This window comes from Gopherus flavomarginatus, chromosome 7 (assembly GCF_025201925.1).
Source record: "Gopherus flavomarginatus isolate rGopFla2 chromosome 7, rGopFla2.mat.asm, whole genome shotgun sequence".
NCBI classification, from domain to species: domain Eukaryota; kingdom Metazoa; phylum Chordata; order Testudines; family Testudinidae; genus Gopherus; species Gopherus flavomarginatus.
In genome coordinates, this window is record NC_066623.1 from 38,394,705 (window position 1) to 38,412,796 (window position 18,092).

Here is an 18,092-nt window from a genome sequence, read left to right on the forward strand (position 1 = left end):
AAACATGCTGCAGTTTGGGGAACAGTTCTGTTCGTCACTTTTGTTTCGAACATACTAAAGCCTTAAAGAATGCTCTTGCGCACTGATGAGTCTCTCTCTCTCTCTCTCTCTCTCTCTCTCTCTCTCTCTCTCTCTCTCTGTGTGTGTGTGTGTGTGTGTGTCTCGTTCACTCTCTTGAGGTAGCTTGCAAACCATAAATTTGTTAATCTTCAATCAATTGTGGGTTTTATCTCTCTCCACCACGGTCTGTGCACTGATTTCTGTGTAAATCTTCTGAATATTTCTTTGGCAATTTGTTTTCTCCTTTCATTTTTACTTTCTTGGGCTGGCATGCATACTCAGCCATCACGTGTTATAACCACCGGATGATATTTTACTCTGGCTGCCTCCTCTTATATTTTCATGTTATATTCTTCATTGTTAATTGCTTCTTCCACAGATAGCGAACCTTTTCCTCCATCACACCATCAGATGTATATCCTGTCCACATCTTGATTGATATTCATTACTCTATGCATCTCCAGAGCTTTCTAGTTTGGATGTCGATTTCTTTCTTCTCTCTTGATTCCACTTGGGCACACTGGCAGTGTACCCTACTACAGGCATTACCCACATAGTAATGGTTTGGATCAAATTATTTGAGTTTTCTCATTAGAGTAGCTCTTACTCATTTGTAATATTATTTCCGCACTCTTCATTAACTTTATTAGGTTGCAACTCAGACAGTTCTCCGATTCCAAGGTATTTGCAGGGACCATGGTGTGAGATATGTTGGATAGCATCTTTGTTAACTTGTATGCCCTCTGAGAGTACCAGTTTGCCTCTCTTTACAGAGGCCAAGCCAACCCAAAACTTTATATCTTCACCAAAATTTTCTACATGTAATCAATCTCAGTATTGCCTTTTGTGACTGTCCATATAGCTTCAGCTCATCCATGTGTAACAATGGCCAATTGGTTGCTGCTCTTATGATAACCATAGTTTATCTCACGAAGTGGACAGTGGAACCATTGCTACCATGAGCAGCATTGGTGAAAAGGAATCTGCTTGCAAGATTCCTCGTCTAATTTAGACCTCATCAGTGAGAGTCCATTCTGGGTAGAGTTGAACGTTCCAGTTAATCAGAGATTACCATACAAAGGAAATAATCTTTGGATAAACCTTGTGCATTTTCATTGTCCTAGTGGTCCATAAATGTGGGATGATGTTACATGCTTTCTGATTGTCTGTCCACACCCATCTCTCATTTTCTCTCTCTTTTTGTGTTTTGAATCTTCTTTGATCCTTTTGTTCAGCCTGAGACGGTCTTTCGTCCCTTTTCATGTTTACTGTGCAGTCTTTTTGCTCAGGAGGCAGCATTCCATTGTGAGCTAGCACTATTTGGATCTTCTTTGCCAGAATTGCCGTTAGAAGTTCCCACATAGCTGGCAAAAGTGATCAGCCATCATTCATAAGATCACTGTGTTCTTCTTTCTTTTTTTTTGCATGAGGATGGTCCTTCCTGTCACTTTCCATCTTGGACTCCCTTTCTTCAAACACGTATTTAGTTTTTCAAGTAAACAGTGGAGAGAGGTGTTTCGGTCAGAATCCACACACCTCATCTGGACCAGGGGCTTTCCTATTTTTCATTCCTGTCAGTATCTCACCTGTTTCTTTCTTTGATATTCCTGTGTATTTGTGATTTCTAAATTTTTCTCTCGCATTTTTAATCCAGTCTCTTGTTGGTTATGTTGTTTATTCTCAGACCACAATGTCTTTCCAGTAGCACTGGAACTATTCCACATTATTTATTGGCTCTATTTTTCCCCCTATTCTGCTTTACTCTCAGTCTGGTCAAATAATCTTTTAGCATCTCTCATGAAGAACCTGGTCTCTTGATACTGACAGCTTTGTACTGAACAGATTTCAAATCTATGAATTAGTGCAATCAGCTTCTGTTTACACTGCTCCTTCACAACTCACATCCAGGGCCGGCGCTTCCATTTAGGCGACCTAGGCGATCACCTATAGCGCCAGGATTTGGGGGGGTGGCATTTTGCTGCCCTCCGCAGCAATTCGGAAGCGGGGGTCCTTCCGCGCTCCAGGTCTTCGGCGGCAATTCTGCCGCGGGTCCTTCACTCCTCTGGGACCCCCCGCCGAAGTGCCCCGAAGACCAGGAGCGCGGAAGGACCCCCCCGCCGCAGAATTGCCGCCAACGACCGGGAGCACAGACGGACCCCTGCCTAGGGCGCCAAAAACCCTGGTGCTGCTCCTGCTCACATCCCTTTTATGCAGCTGTTATTTCGTCTGCAAGGCCATTCACTTCCTTTTTCTCCTCAAATGATTTTTTCTCCAGTTATCCAATGGGAAGATATTTTGGTGTAAAGTCTTAATTTTCTGGTCTAACCTTCATTTCCATAGAGGTTCATTAATATAGGGAGCTTTCTGTTGGTTCACTTCCTGAGTTGGCTTGACGTTAAACTGATGAGCTGCTACTGTTGCTGTAGCATCAATTATACCTTTAAATTGGCTAATATTTATTGTACTTAAAGCTTTCTGGAGTGCTACATTCAATACTTACATCATATCATCTAGTCTTTGCTGGTCTACAAATTTCATATATGGAAGTACTGGTCAGGGCTCTATTATTTATTTACTTGTATTACCATAGTGTCTAGGAGTCATAGCCGTGGCCCAGGCATCCATTGTGCAGAGTGATGTAAAAATACAGAAAAAAGACAGTTCCTGCCCGAAAGACAGCTAGTAATCTAACTATAAAACAGGAGACACAGATGGATATAGACAGGTAGATGGGGGAGTATTAGGAAACAATGAAACAATGTTGGTCAGCATGATAGAAAATGATTAAATCCTGCAGCATTAAAACCTGTATTATTAATTCTTTTGTAGACACCTTGGCAAAGACAGTTTAAACAGTAATTTGATGTGTACGGCAGCTCCCCCCAAGTGTGGGAGCAACATGGGAAAAAGCATATAGGTGCTTGTATGAAAATTTAAAAAGTGGGTAGAGCAGGTTGGTATCAGCTGATTGGAGGTGGTAGGTGAGATCTAAATAGTGAATGAGAGTTGATAGATAAGGGATAGGACAAGAAGGGCTTGAAATTGAAGACAAGCAGTTTATGTGTGATGTTACAGAGAAGAGGTGCTAGTGGAGGGGTGCAAAAAGAACAGTGGTGTAGCCAAAGAAATGGCCTAGAACAATTATATTTTCTGCAGAAGAAAATGAATATTAGCAGGACAAGATTGCATTTGCCAAAGCCAGAGAAAAAGATGTTACAGTACTCAACACATGAGACTATGAGAGCCTGGTGAGAGTTATACCTGTTTGGATGGTTAGCAAATACCATATGTTAGAGATATTATGCAGCAAGAATCAGAAAAATTTAGTCATAACCTGGAAGTGAGGACCTAGAGAGTGGTGTGAATTAAAGATGGCACCCAGATTATGGGTGTGACTTACAGGCAGGATGGTGATATTGTTCACAATGATAAAAAGAAGGCAGAGAGAACAGGTTGGAAGGAAGATGAAAAGCTTTGTTTTAGTCATTCTCAACTTGGGCTGATAGCTAGATATTCATGAGATGTCCAAGAGACAATCCCAGATTTTAGTTTAGACCGATGAAGACAGGTTTGGATTAGAGAGGTAAATCTGTGAGTCACCAACACAGAGATAATAGTTTAATTTTTATTTATGGGTGACATTACCCAGAGATAATCTGGGAAGGGTGAAGAGAAGAGGACAAATGACAAAATCATGTGGAATCCCAACTGAAAGATGGAAGGTGGATGAGAAGGGGTCTCTGAAGGATACTCTGAAGGAACCATTAGAGAGTTGGGAGGAAAACCATGAGAAGATAGAGTCATAGAATCCAAGGCAGGACAATACTGTAAGAAGAAGATTATGGCTGACAGTCTCAAAGGCAGTTGACAAGCTGAGGACTGAATACTGATTCTAACATTTAACTAGCAAAATTCATTAGAGGCTTTGGTGGGAATACTTTCAGTGAAGTCCACAGGATGGAACCCATATTGGAGAGGGTCTAGGGTAGAATTGGAGGAGAGAGGCTCCATACAGTGATTTTAAATGGCCCATTCAACATGCTCAGAGATGAAAGGGGGACGTGAAATGGGGTAGTGATTGGAGAGGCAAGCAGGGACAAGGGCGGAATGGTTTGTTTGTATATTTAATAGTAGATTGTAAAACATGCTTGTGTGAGGGGAAAGAGCCAGAGGAGAGGAAGGGAGAGGAGGAGTGTGGACACAAGGGCTATCAGGAGATGGGGTCACTGATATGGAGGGGTTACGGTGGAACGCTTTGCCGGAGGATTGTGTGAAGACCAAGACTATAACAGGGTTAAAAAAAGAACTAGATAAATTCATAGAGAATAGGTCCATCAACGGTTATAAGACAGGATGGTGTCCCTAGCCCGTTTACCAGAAGCTGGGAATGAACGACAGGGGATGGATCACTTGATCATACCTGTTCTGTTCATTCTCTCTGGGGCACCTGGCATTGGCCACTGTTGGAAGACCGGATACTGGGCTAGATGGACCTTTGGTCTAACCCAGTATGGCCGTTCTTATGTTCCTATGTTAGAGGAGGAGAAACGATGAGAAACTTTTATGTATTTGACAGGGGAAGAGGAAGTTGTACCGTCAGGGTGTATAAACATTTGAATGAGCTCTCTTGTGATGTTGCTGCGAAAGGGATAGCAATATCATTGGACGTATAATCTGGGGGATATGGAACAGGAGTGGGTATTGGCACTGGAACAATTTGCATAGAACCACTGAACCAAACTGTAGACACTGTCTATGATGGAAACCACTTCAAGACAGGAAGTGTAGCAGCACCCTCAGCACAGCTATTTTCAACAACTGTGGGGATATGGGATAGGAGTAGAAAGATGTCATTATCTCAACATACTGTACTGGTGCGATTGTTCCTGGAATAGTCTGTCCGTTTTTGATGTCCACACTTTGAAAGAGATGCTCAAAATGGAAGGGGTTCAGAGAAGAGATACAAAAATGATTAGAAGACTGGACAACATATCTTATAGTGAGAGACGTAGTGAGCTCAATTTATCCAGTTTATTAAACAGCAGATTCACATGCAACTTGATCATGGAATATAAGTAGCTACACTGGGAAAACATACCTGATTTAAGAGAACTTTAATATAGCAGACAGATATGACGAGGCAATAACTGGATCCAAAAGTTAGAAAAACTCAAATTGGAAATTAGGCAACTTTTTAACAGTGATAGTAATTAACTACTAGAAAAGCTTTTATAAGAGAAGTAGCTAAGTCATAGTCACTTGGAGTCTTTAAAAAACGTTTGGCTGTCTTTCTAAAAAATATGATTGAACCACCACTTGTAATGCTCTAATAATGCCACTTACACATTAGGGAAGAATAGTTTCCCCACTGCAGGCATTATTGGGTGAGATTATTTGCCCCGTGTTGTGTGGTAGGTCAGACTAGATGCTATTAGAAGTTCTTGATGGCCTTAAAAATTGTAAATCTGTGACTGATTGGTCATATACATTAACCATAACTTACAGTTGTTTATTTAATTTCAGTTTCAACACATTCAATTGTTGACATTTTGCATTTTGTACATAAAAATAATGTTCTTTGGGCCAGAATCTGCTCTTATTTATACAGATACGAATTTAGAGTAATAATACTTATAATTTAAATAGCACTTTTAATTCGGACATTTCAAATAGTTTGCAAAGGTAACGTTGCCAATATTTATCTACCACTTTCAAAAATGGAAAACTGAAACATAGAGGGCTTTAGTGACTGGACAAAGGCTGGAGCAAATCAATGGCGAGGTGGAATATAATCGCAGTTTAATGATTCTCGTTACCGTGTTTTACTGGATTAAGCTGTGTCCAGATTCGTCATTCTGCCTTTACATTGCAGTAACTGAGATCAGAATCTAGCTCCCTCTATATAGCTACTATAGGTCACAAAATATAGGAATTCAGGGAAACTTTCTTCCAGACCGACAGACTATCTAATTCTACACAATGTCATTTTAAAAAATTAATCAAACAGTTGTGGAACCTGAACATATAAAACTTCACAGAAAACAAAAGAAAGCGAAATTAAAATTAATGCCAAACAGTTTCTACTTTTTCGTATGGATTATGCAGTATATATTTGTCAAATGAGTTACGATTCTATTTTCTCTTTCACGAGATAAATTTAGTTGTAGTTCTGCGGCCGAGACTGAAAGTGGCGCTGTTGGCCAACGCGGTGCAGGAGCCGCTGCTGGAGATCCTTAGAAGCCTCCTGCAGTGCGGTTGCTCAGTAACACAGCACAGATCCGAGAGAAAACAAAGCAGGGGAAAGCTCTCACACACCTATGAGAAAAGAAATCCTCTCCTGGACGTGTGGTGTGTTACTAAGTAGAGAAGTTCATTTTGTTTACATGGAAGTGACTAGTCTGGAAAATCTTTCGGTGTAACGGGAATTTAAAACAAAGAATCTATTCAGACCAGACAGGCCAGGAGAGCGTATCGGAGAGTGACTGAAATGGAAATCAGGCACAGAGATCTGAGTCGGGCAGTCACACGGCAGGTACTGTTGTTTTCCTTTTTATTGTCTTTGTTCTGCCGGGCGGTCTCGGAGCAAATTCGTTATTCGATTCCGGAGGAAATGGCCAAAGGTTCCCTTGTGGGGAATCTCGCCAAGGATTTGGGATTAAATACCAAAGAACTGCATCAGCGGAAGCTCCGTGTCAGTTCAGAAAAGCAATACTTCAGTGTAAATGGGGAAAATGGCAACCTGTATGTGAATGGCAGGATAGACCGGGAGGAAATATGCGGGGAGACACTCCTTTGTGTCCTGACACTCGAAACGGTGGTGGAAGATCCTTTAAATATTTATCATGTGAACATCGAAATCCGGGACATTAATGATAACGCCCCGCGGTTCCAAAGAAACAGCGTTGATTTAGAAATCAGTGAATCGACACTATCAGGCGCGCGATTCCCTGTAGAATCTGCACAAGATCCAGACGTTGGGATCAACTCCCTGCAGAGATACCAGCTCAGTAAAAACCCCCATTTTATCTTATCCGTGAAGGAGACCCCAGATGGTATTAAGCATGCGGAAATAATTTTAGAAAAACCTTTAGATCGGGAGCAACAAAGTTCTCATCACTTGATTCTGACGGCTGTGGATGGGGGAGATCCATCTAGAACGGGGACAGTTACCATTAACTTTAAAATTTCTGACGCCAATGACAATCCTCCAACATTCACCGAAGAGATCTACAAAGTCAGACTGAGGGAAAATCTACCAAAAGGCTCCTTAGTGCTTCAGGTGAAAGCCATGGATAAGGATGAAGGGCTGAATGCAAAGATCACCTACACCTTCAGCGACATACAAGACACAGGGCGCCAATTATTCAGCCTAGACCCAGAGAAAGGAGACATTACAAGTACAGAGCTTCTGGATTTTGAAAAGAAAAATAAATACATGTTGGGGATAGAAGCCAGAGATGGCGGTGATCTGATAGGTCACTGCAAAGTAGAGATCGAAATTATTGACGAGAACGACAACGCCCCAGAAGTGACTCTAACATCCATGTCCAGTCCTGTCTCCGAAGACTCAGTGCCCGGGACAGTGATAGCCCTGATCAAAGTCTATGACCGAGATGCCGGTGAAAATGGAGACGTCACCTGTCATCTTCAACACAACTTGCCTTTTAAAATAGTGTCCTCCTCTAATAATTATCACAAAATTCTCACAGACAGCCCCCTGGACAGAGAAAGGACCCCGGAGTACAATATCACAATCACCGCCACAGACAAAGGCTCTCCCCCGCTCTCTACCCAGAAAACCATCCTGTTGCAGATCTCGGATATCAATGACAACGCCCCTGTCTTTGAGAAACCTTCCTACACCGCCTATGTGCCAGAGAACAATCCCTCGGGGGCCTCTATTTTCAGAATAGAAGCCTCAGACCGGGATCTGGACGGGAACGCTCGAGTCACTTACTCCATCCTGAGCAGCAACCTCCAGGAGGTGCCTCTCTCCTCCTATATCTCCATTAACTCCCAGACCGGAGCTATCTATGCCCAGCGCTCCTTCGACCACGAGCAATTCCGGGAGTTTGAAATGCAAGTGCAGGCCCAAGACGGCGGGTCCCCGCCTCTCAGCAGCAATGTCACCGTCAGGGTGTTTATTCTGGATCAGAATGATAACGCCCCTCGCATCCTGTACCCTTCCCTGGGAGCCGATGGCTCCGCCTTATTCGAGATGGTCCCTCGCTCGGCCGAGGCAGGTTATCTGGTGACGAAGGTGGTGGCGGTGGATGCTGACTCAGGACACAATGCCTGGCTCTCCTACCATCTGCTCCAGGCCACGGAACCGATGCTCTTCAGCATGGGGCTGCACACCGGGGAGATCCGGACAGCCCGCGCCTTTGCGGACAGAGATGCTGTGAAGCACAGGCTGGTCACCCTGGTGAAGGATAACGGGCAGCCGCCTCTGTCAGCCACAGTGACTCTCAACCTGGTGTTTGCCGAGAACTTCCAAGAGGCTCTTCCGGAAATGAGCGACCAATCGGGTGACTCGACACCTCAGTCTGATTTACAGTTTTACTTGGTGTTGGCTTTAGCCCTGATCTCATTTTTGTTCCTCTTGACAGTTGCACTGGCCATTGTGATGAAATGTGGAAGGTCGATGAATCCCCCAGTTTTGCGATGTTTCAGTTCTGATTATTCCAAGGAGGGTCCCGGATTGCCCCCCAGCTACTGCGATGGGACTTTACCGTATAGCTATAATCAACGTTCAGCCGCAGACTCTGGCATAATGGCGTTTAGTCTCCTAAAATCAAATGGTCAGAATTTCATAGAAGAGAATATTCTTTGCAGAGACAACTCTGGAATGCTACCTATGAGCAGTAAATCTGCGCCTGGAGACCCAAAGTCCGAGGCCGACACACTCCATGAGGTGAGATTCTGTCGTGATGCGCTAGTGTATCTGCGTTTTCAAACGGTTTAAATTCTAGTCAAAATAAGAGCTCTTGGACCTTTTTAGTAATACACTATTTTCTATAAGTGTTGCTTGACTAATTAGTTTATGAATAAATTTTTATTTTATTTTCCATAATGAAGCTTGCTTTCTGTAAATAGCCTTTTTTTCAAGTGGTTTCATGTTCTGGTGCCAAGTTTATTGATGAGACAAGTTGAAAAGCAATAGTTTTCTGATATGTGTGGAATATATCATGATGCACAAATACCAAAAGAGATAAGACTATCACTAAGTAGTTTTAATATATTATAATAATTGTCATGTTAAGACATTACTTTATTTCCACATTATTATATCTTTCTCTCCCTTTGAGTTGGAATAGGTATTAATACAAATTAAACAAAAGATATTTTTAATGTGCCTCATCCATAGCATGGGAGAATAAAGTGGCACAGAAATAAAAATATTTACATAAATAGAAAATTTCCTGATAATATGATTAAATTATTCTCTAAACATGAAAAATGATTCTAGGGTAACATTTTAATTTCTCGGCTGATACACAGTTTGCTCTCCCTCTCATTCCTGTCTTTCTTTCATCCTTCTTCCTTCTTTTCATCAGTTTCTGAGGATTGAAGCATTAATAGCATAGCTTAACACAAAGCAACAAGGGACAAACGCTTGGTCACCCCAAAGGAATAAGATACAAATGTTGTATATAGATGTAAGAGATGTAAACAGAACCTATGAGATATTATTTTATAATCCTTTAGGAGACATTTTCTATATCTCCTTTTCCATGCAATAACATGATTTCACAGGTATTTCATTTTCACAGATAATTAAAAACTATTTGGTTTATAAGTAAATGGAAATGCTAATAAGGTACTTTTGGTCTTATCTCAGGAGGGAGCACCAGTGCTCCATGATCTGCATTGGCTGTCTTTTGATTTCAAAGGGTATGTCTACACTATGGGATTATTCTGCTTTTACAGAAATCAATTTTTGGAAACAGATTGCATAAAGTCGAGTGCACGCAGCCACACTAACCACATTAATTCAGTGTGTCCATGTACTGAGGCTAGCGTCGACTTCCGGAGCATAGCTATCTCATAGTTCCTGCAGTCTCCCCCGCCCACTGGAATTCTGGGATGAGATCCCAATGCCTGATGGGGACAAAAATTTGTCACGAGTGGTTATGGGTAAATGTTGTCAGTCAATCCTCTTTCCGTGAAAGCAATGGCAGACAACCTTTTCATACCCTTTTCCCTGGATTGCCCAGGCAGACGCCATAGTATGGCAACCATGAAGACCTTCAGCTTTTTTTCACTGTCACCATATGTCTACTGGATGTTGCTAGCAGACGCAGTACTGCAGTGCTACACAGCAGCATCCCCTTGTCTTAGCAAAGACGGTTACCAACTCTACTGTACTGTCTGCTGCTTTGCAATTTGACAAAAACAGTTACTAGTTATACTGTACTATCTGCTGCTGTCATGGGTGCTCCTGGCTGGCCTTGGTGAGGTCGGTCGGGGGCGCATGGACAAAAATGAGAATGACTCTCCAGGTCATTCTCTTCTTTAAGTTTTGTCTAATGGAGAGTCAGTCCTGCCTAGAATATCAGGCAAGCCTACTAAAGAACCAGAGAGGCAAACGGCTGCTCCAGGTCAGAGCCCCAGACATCCCACAGAAATGATGAGCGGCATGCCATTCTAGGGGGTGCCCCTGCAACAAAGCCAGCTGTTGCTTCCCTCCTCTCCCACCTCTCCTGGGCTACCGTGGCAGTTATCCCCCATTTATGTGATGAAGTAATAAAGAATGCATGAATAAGAAACAACACTGACTTTATTGCCTCTGCAAGCAGAGATCAAAGGGAGGAGGGGAGGGTGATTGGCTTACAGCAAAGTACAGTGAATCACCACTCTGCACTTACTCAGCCTATTGCCGAAAATGGGAATCTGTGACAAGCGAGAGGATTGAAGCACAGGCAGGACTGAATCTCCATTTGTGTGTGGGCCTTTGGTTGACACTGGTAAAATACAAAATGTTCCAGGATATGTATGTTGGGGGACAGTTCTAAATGGCAGCTTAATTTTTTTATTTGCAGCAAAATGTAGAAGGTCTAAGTATTTGATTGTGATCCCTGGTAGCAAGGGGTAGGTGCGACCGTGCAGTGCTGCTGACTGGGGAAAGCAGCCTGAGGCAGAAGCCTCCAGCTGCTATGATATTCCAGGCAGGACTGAATCTCCATTAGACAAAACTTAAAGAAGAGAATGACCTGGAGTCATTCCCATTTTTGCCCAGGCGCCCCCGGCCGACCTCACGAGGCCAGCCAGGAGCACTCACAGGACGACAATGAAGGATACCAGTCCTACTGTACCGTCTGCCATCCGGAAGGGAAGGAGATGCTGCTGAGTAGCACTGCAGCACCACGTCTGCCAGCAGCATCCAGTAGACATAAGGTGACATTGAAAAAAGGCGAGAAAGGATTTTTTCCCCTTTGCTTTCACCGGGACGGGGGTGGGGCTGACGAAATATACCCTGGACCACCCGCAACAATGTTTTTGACCCTTCAGGCTTTGGGAGCTCAGCCAAGAATTCAAATGGTTTTCAGAGAGTGCAGGAACTGTGGGATAGCTACAGTCGTCAGTCGCGCCTTCCTCCTTCTTTGGCTTTCTGATATGCTTGTCTCAGCTCTTTAAATTTCAGGCAGCACTGTGCTGAGTCCCTGTTGTGGCCTGTGTCAATCATAGCCTTGGAGATTTTTTCAAATGTTTTGGCATTTCCTCTGTTGGAATGGAGTTCTGATAGAACAGATTCATCTGCCCGTACAGAGATCAGATTCAGTATCTCTGGTACGGCCCATACTGGAGCTCTTTTTTGATTCTGGGACTGCATGGTCACCTGTGCTGATCAACTCTCCACGCTGGGCAAACAGAAAATGAAATTCAAAAGGCTTTTCCTGTCTACCTGGCCAGTGCATCCGAGTTCAGATGGCTTTCCAAAGCAGTCACAATGGTGCACTGTGGGATTGCTCCCGGAGGCCAATATCATCAGATTGCAGCCACACTAACCTTAATTCAAAATGGCAATACCTATTTCAGTGCTACTCCCCTCGTCAGGGAGGAGTACAGATATCAATCTTAAGAGCCCTTTATATCGAAATAAAGGGCTTTGTTGTGTGGATGGGTGCAGGGTTAATTTGGTTTAACGCTGCTAAATTTGCGATAAACTAGGCCAGGCCTAAGTGAAGTTTAAGGTGCTCAAAATCAACTATAAATTCCTATATTACTTGAGACCAGTCTACATGAGAGACCCTTTCTCCCTTATGTGCGTGTGATATACTGGCCTAAATGGAATAGGTGGAAACATCAGAACTGAAGTGTAACCATGCCTCAGTGGGTCACAACTGAGGATGTCAAATTCACAATGAACTGCTGAGAAATAGGGCAAACACAACCCCAAACTGGTGGTTATTCTTTTATAAGATATACCAAACCAGTCACAAAAGTACACTCCTATTTTACCACACTGGCTAACAAGAAAACATAAAGACAGTTTCCTCCGGCATTTTAGTATTTCTATCACCACCAAAAACACTGGATTCAGAGGTGAGTGGTTCTTTACAACCAGTCTCATCAAATAATAGGTTCCTTTGATCCCAAAGGACCAGCCGCATACCCAGGTCAATATATAAATTAGATCTTACCCAAAAATCACGCTGATGTCAATCCCTTAGTAGCTAAAATCTAAAGGTTTATTTATAAAAAGAAAGAAAGAAATGTGAGAGTTAAAATTGGTTAAAGGAATCAGTTACATACAGTAATGGCTAAGTTCTTGGTTCAGGCTTGTAGCAGCTATCAAATAAACTGCTGACTTAGGTAAAGGCTCTGGAATACATCCACAGCTTGGATGGGTCATTCAATCCTTTGTTCAGAACTTCAGTTTGTAGCAAAGTTCCTGCAGAGGTAAGAAGCAGGACTGAAGACCAAATGGAGGTGTTTAGAGGGCCTTCTATAGCTTTTGCCATGTGGAGGGCATCCCGCTGTTTTTACTGTGTAAAATTACAGCAACAAGATGGAGTTTGGAGTTACATGGGCAAGTCCCATGTATATGCTCAATTTCCCTCAGTTATTGCAGGAAACCATTAACTACACTACAGACAGCACATTTTCATGATAGTCCACTCAGTTTAGATGGGCATCTCCCATGGTTCATTGTCAACCAAATGTTTCTTGATTAGTCACTTAATTTGAATAGTCCCTCCAAGATGTGCTGGGCATTACCTTGTGGGCATTACCCCAGGATCAAACATTTGAAATCTAAGTATAGAGCCAATACTTATAACTTTAAATACAAAAATGATACATGCATACAGATAGCATAATTATAACCAGTAAATCACAGCCTTTTCATAGGCACCTCACTGGACAACCTTCCTACAATATTTGCTGCAAATGTGTAACAGTGGTTGCAACGATAGTCTATATTGTTTGTCTCCTCTCAGATGGGATCACCAGTGCCCCATGATCTGCATTGGCTGTCTTTTGATTTCTAAGTGAACTTTAAGGTGCTTAAAATCAACTATAAATTCCTATATGACTTGAGACCAGTCTACCTGAGAGATCTTTTCTCCTCCTATGTGCATGGGATATACTGGCCTAACTGGAATAGGCGGAAACACCGGAACGGGAGCCACAACGGGGTAAATTGAAAAGGAGGAAAGCTGAGGGCAGGGTATTTTACTGTGTGTCCTTAACTTTGAAAACTAGTATCAATCTCCAACTCTGATTGTCTTTAGGGCATGCTGCAAAAAACATGTTTTCAGGAGCTCTTAGTAAAGAATCTCGTTGTTGTTGACGAATGTGGAGCGTTATAGATATTTTAATTTCCCGAGAGTACGAGTCTTCGTCTTGGGGATAGGAGAGAGGCTACTGGATTTGCTTTTATTTATACTGAATTTTACATGTGCAAAATTCCTTAGAGCGATGCATAGACATTTTTGTTCTCGTGAAAAAATAAAATACAAATAAGAAGTAAATAAATGCATGTTGCATTCTGAAAAGAAGGTCGGAGAAAAATAGTTATGGAAAGAGAATGAAAGAATGTACTCTACGCATTCATAGGTGCAGTAATGTCTAAGAAAACAACAAAAGTAGGAATGATTCGTCCTATTCGAGTATGATTTATATTCAAGGTCGATTTGTCCCTGAATGAAACATAGTCGTGAATTATCCCCAATTTGAAGGGGAGAGAAAGAACGGAATAGTTTTGTTCGTTTGACACATTTTTATAAAATATTGCATCACGATGAGGAGTCTAGCTAACAGTAAGGACGCCACCACAGCAATATTTGTTTGATTTGTAGATTTATTACATAGTTTTAAGACTCGATAAAGTACATGGTACCGAAAAAAACCCAAAACATTGAAAACCAATTTAAAAAGTATTTATCGGAGCTGTTGCAGTTATCGGTTGAGACTCTGGGTGCCGCTGTTCACCAGTGAGGCAGAGAAATGCAATCAGAGATTCAGGCAGCCCAGCCGTCTGTTTCACAGCACAAAACACAGAGAGCTCAGGCTGTACCTCATCCTTCATACAAACGGTTGCATGAATGACATCCGCAGTATAATTATTATATAAACTAGTATCTCAGGAAAGAAAACAAAAATTATTACACTAAACTACAGCGTCCCGAGATTAGGGTGCTGCACCTCTACTTCAGAGATCTGGAAATGGAGTATAAAGCAAGGCTGCGCGGCTGCAAAGGACTAGCCCTCTTCTGCTTTACATTGGTTACCGTTTGGGAGACAGTTTCTGGGGAAATTCGCTATTCGATTCCCGAGGAAATGCAGAAAGGCTCTTTCGTGGGGAATATCTTAAAGGATCTGGGACTGGATCTAAAAGAACTCTCAGACCGGGGAGTCCGCCTTGTTTCCACAGGTAGGAGTCAGTATTTTGCTCTGAATCTTAAGAGCGGCCATTTAATCGCCACAGAAAGAATTGACAGAGAGCAAATCTGTGGCCAGCTAGAGAAATGTCTGTTACATCTTGAGGTTCTTGTTGAGGATAAAGTGAAGCTTTTCATAGTTGATGTTGAAATCACAGATATTAATGACAATGCGCCCCGCTTCCAGGAAGATGAATTGGAATTTAGAATCAGTGAGTTCACTGCTGTGGGAACCCGATATTCTCTTGAGGGGGCGCAGGATCCAGATGTGGGAACCAATTCTGTGCAGGGCTATTACCTCAGCAGTAACAAACACTTCTCTCTGGATGTGCAGACTGGAGCTGACGGAGACAAACACGCCGAACTGGTGCTGGAAAAGTCTCTAGACCGGGAAGAACAAGCTGTGCACGATCTAATCCTCACAGCCACTGACGGGGGAGATCCGGTCAGGTCCGGCACTGCGCAAATCCGCGTTATTGTCCTTGACGCAAATGACAATGCACCAGTTTTCAGTCAGCCTGTCTATAAAGTGAGTGTTTTGGAAAATGTGCCTGTTGGGTCTCTGCTGCTGACAGTAAACGCCACAGATCCCGACGAAGCGATAAATTCGGAGGTTACATATTCACTCCGGAAGATGAAAGACAAAGCGTCTCAGATATTCCAGGTGGATTCTAAAACTGGAGAAATATCAACCGTGGGAAACCTGGACTATGAGGAAGCTGCATTATATGAAATGGAGGTTCAAGCAAAGGACCTTGGAGACCTCTCGGCCAGGTCTAAAGTCCTGGTTACTGTGGTTGATGTTAATGATAATGCTCCCAAAATAACAATCGCTTCTCTCTTCAGCTCAGTCAGCGAAGACAGCCCTCCAGAGACTCTGATTGCTCTATTAAACATCAGAGATAAAGATTCAGGAGAGAATGGAGAGGTCACGTGCTCCATACCCGGCAACCTGCCATTCCGGTTACAGAAATCATTTGACAATTATTACAGTTTGGTGACTGATACACCCGTGGACAGGGAGCGGGTCTCGGATTACAATGTGACCATCACAGCCACTGACCGAGGGACTCCAAATCTGGATTCCAAAATAACAATTTTAGTACAAATTTCAGACATAAACGACAACGCTCCTATTTTCAACCAGACATCCTACACTTTCTACATCACAGAGAACAATCCCAGAGGAGCTTCCGTTTGTTCTCTGAAAGCGAATGATCCTGACCGGGGGGAGAACGCCCAAGTCACCTACTCTGTTACTGAGGGTCAGATCCAGGAAGCTCCGCTCTCTTCCTCCATCTCCATTAACTCCGAAACTGGGGCTCTCTACGCTCTGCGCTCCTTCGATTACGAACAGTTCCGGGAGATTCGGTTCCAAGTGCAGGCTCAGGATGCGGGTTCCCCACCTCTCAGCAGTAATGTCTCCGTCACTCTCTTTCTACTGGATCAGAATGACAACAGCCCGCACATCTTACACCCCTCCTTTCCCACCGATGGCTCCACGGGAGTGGAGTTGGCCCCTCGCTCCTCCGAGCCGGGTTACCTGGTTACTAAGGTGGTGGCGGTGGATGCAGACTCCGGGCAGAACGCCTGGCTCTCCTACCAGCTGCTGAAGGCTACAGAGCCGGGGCTCTTCTCTGTGGGACTCCACAGCGGCGAGATCAGGACGGCGCGCTACTTTCTCGACAAAGATGCGCTCAAGCAAAGTCTGGTGGTTTTAGTGAAGGACAACGGGCAGCCCCCTCTCTCTGCCACGGCCACTGTCACGGTGGTGGTGGCTGACAGCATCCCCGAAATCCTCTCCGATTTAAACAGCCTCTCAGCTCCTGTAGACCCCCAGTCCAGCCTCACCTTGTATTTGGTGATCGCTGTGGCTTCCGTTTCCTGCTTGTTCTTTACCTTTCTCATAGTGTTAGTGGCCTTGAGGCTCCGCCGGTGGAGAAACTCGCAGCTGTTTGACTCCTCGAGTGTGACTTTCAGTGGAGTTCCCGTCTCGCAGTTTGTGGGGCTCGATGGAGTCAGAGCTTTTCTTCACTCCTACTCACGTGAGGTTTCTCTCACCACGGATTCCAGAAAGAGCCAATTTACCCTACCAAAATTAAACTATTCAAGTACCCTAACATGTGAATCAGTTGATAAAAAAAAGGAATCCGTCCTCATGTCGGAGGATTTGAGTTTGAGCAATGGGGATCAGCCACTTTTTCAGGTGAGTCTGGCAATTTACATAGTGTGGTTTGGACTTTGTATGCCCTGTATTCCTTTTCCATCTGAGAAATAGAGACGAAAGTGGGATTGTTTGTCCTTGGCTTATATATAAAGGTATATATTTGTACAGTTCTCTGAATCCTCCATGTGGAAATGTAATATATATCATTCACATTTTACCAATTCAAAGCATTTACTCGGTTGTAGTTTTAAAGTGGGCACTTCATTTTTGCACCGGTATGCGCCTTTATGTGACTTGGAAAGTTACAAATATATTGAAATGTGTATATTAATAAATTGGTAACATGGTGGAAGGCATTGTTTAGCTGAAAGAATACCTCTTAATTTATAATCATTGTTACTTATACTCATCATTTAATAGACGAATCTACTGAAATATGCCAAATATATAGTGGTTTATTTTGACTAGTTTTAACTATCTGAAAGATAAAATAGGTTGTAGAATGTGTCACTGAAGTGAAGAGTTATTTTTTATGGAATAATGGGAACTAATTTATATTAAAAGTTGAATATAGCTTTATTTTTACACCATGTTATTGAACCCCACTTACACGTTCCTCAAAAGAAAACCCGTTTCCCTGAAATACTATGACACATGTCACCCTATAGTAAAGCATGTCTGTGTAGTATGGCAAAAATAAGAAAATTAATTTTAATGTTATCTTATTGTTACATATTGTCACACAGAGGCCCATTGGTGGTTCACTGTTCTGTGTCAGCAACTCTGGCATACTAACTACACCTAGCACACAGTTGTCATGATATATACCCAAAAGGTGGTGTGTTATATATGATTGGAAAACTAATACCTCAGTTATCAATATTCTTGTGTGATGTATGTACAAAGAGTTATGGGTACGTGCTAGTGTTGTGTTCTTAAAATGTGGGCAATGTAGGAGGTAGTGGGACTCTCTAAACCCT

General features: G+C 42.9%; 2 protein-coding genes across 5 annotated transcripts in view; both read left to right on the forward strand.

Annotated features, from left to right (window-relative positions):
* Positions 1-18,092, forward strand: part of LOC127055754 (protocadherin gamma-C5-like) — a 342,247-nt gene that overhangs the window by 64,456 nt on the left and 259,699 nt on the right. The gene's annotated exons all lie outside the window — the stretch shown is intronic.
* Positions 1-18,092, forward strand: part of LOC127055198 (protocadherin gamma-A12-like) — a 31,683-nt gene that overhangs the window by 13,056 nt on the left and 535 nt on the right. The window contains exon 2 of the mRNA XM_050961910.1: positions 15,685-17,151. Coding sequence (XP_050817867.1) covers positions 15,685-17,151 — 1,467 coding nt within the window. The remainder of the gene's footprint in view (positions 1-15,684; positions 17,152-18,092) is intronic.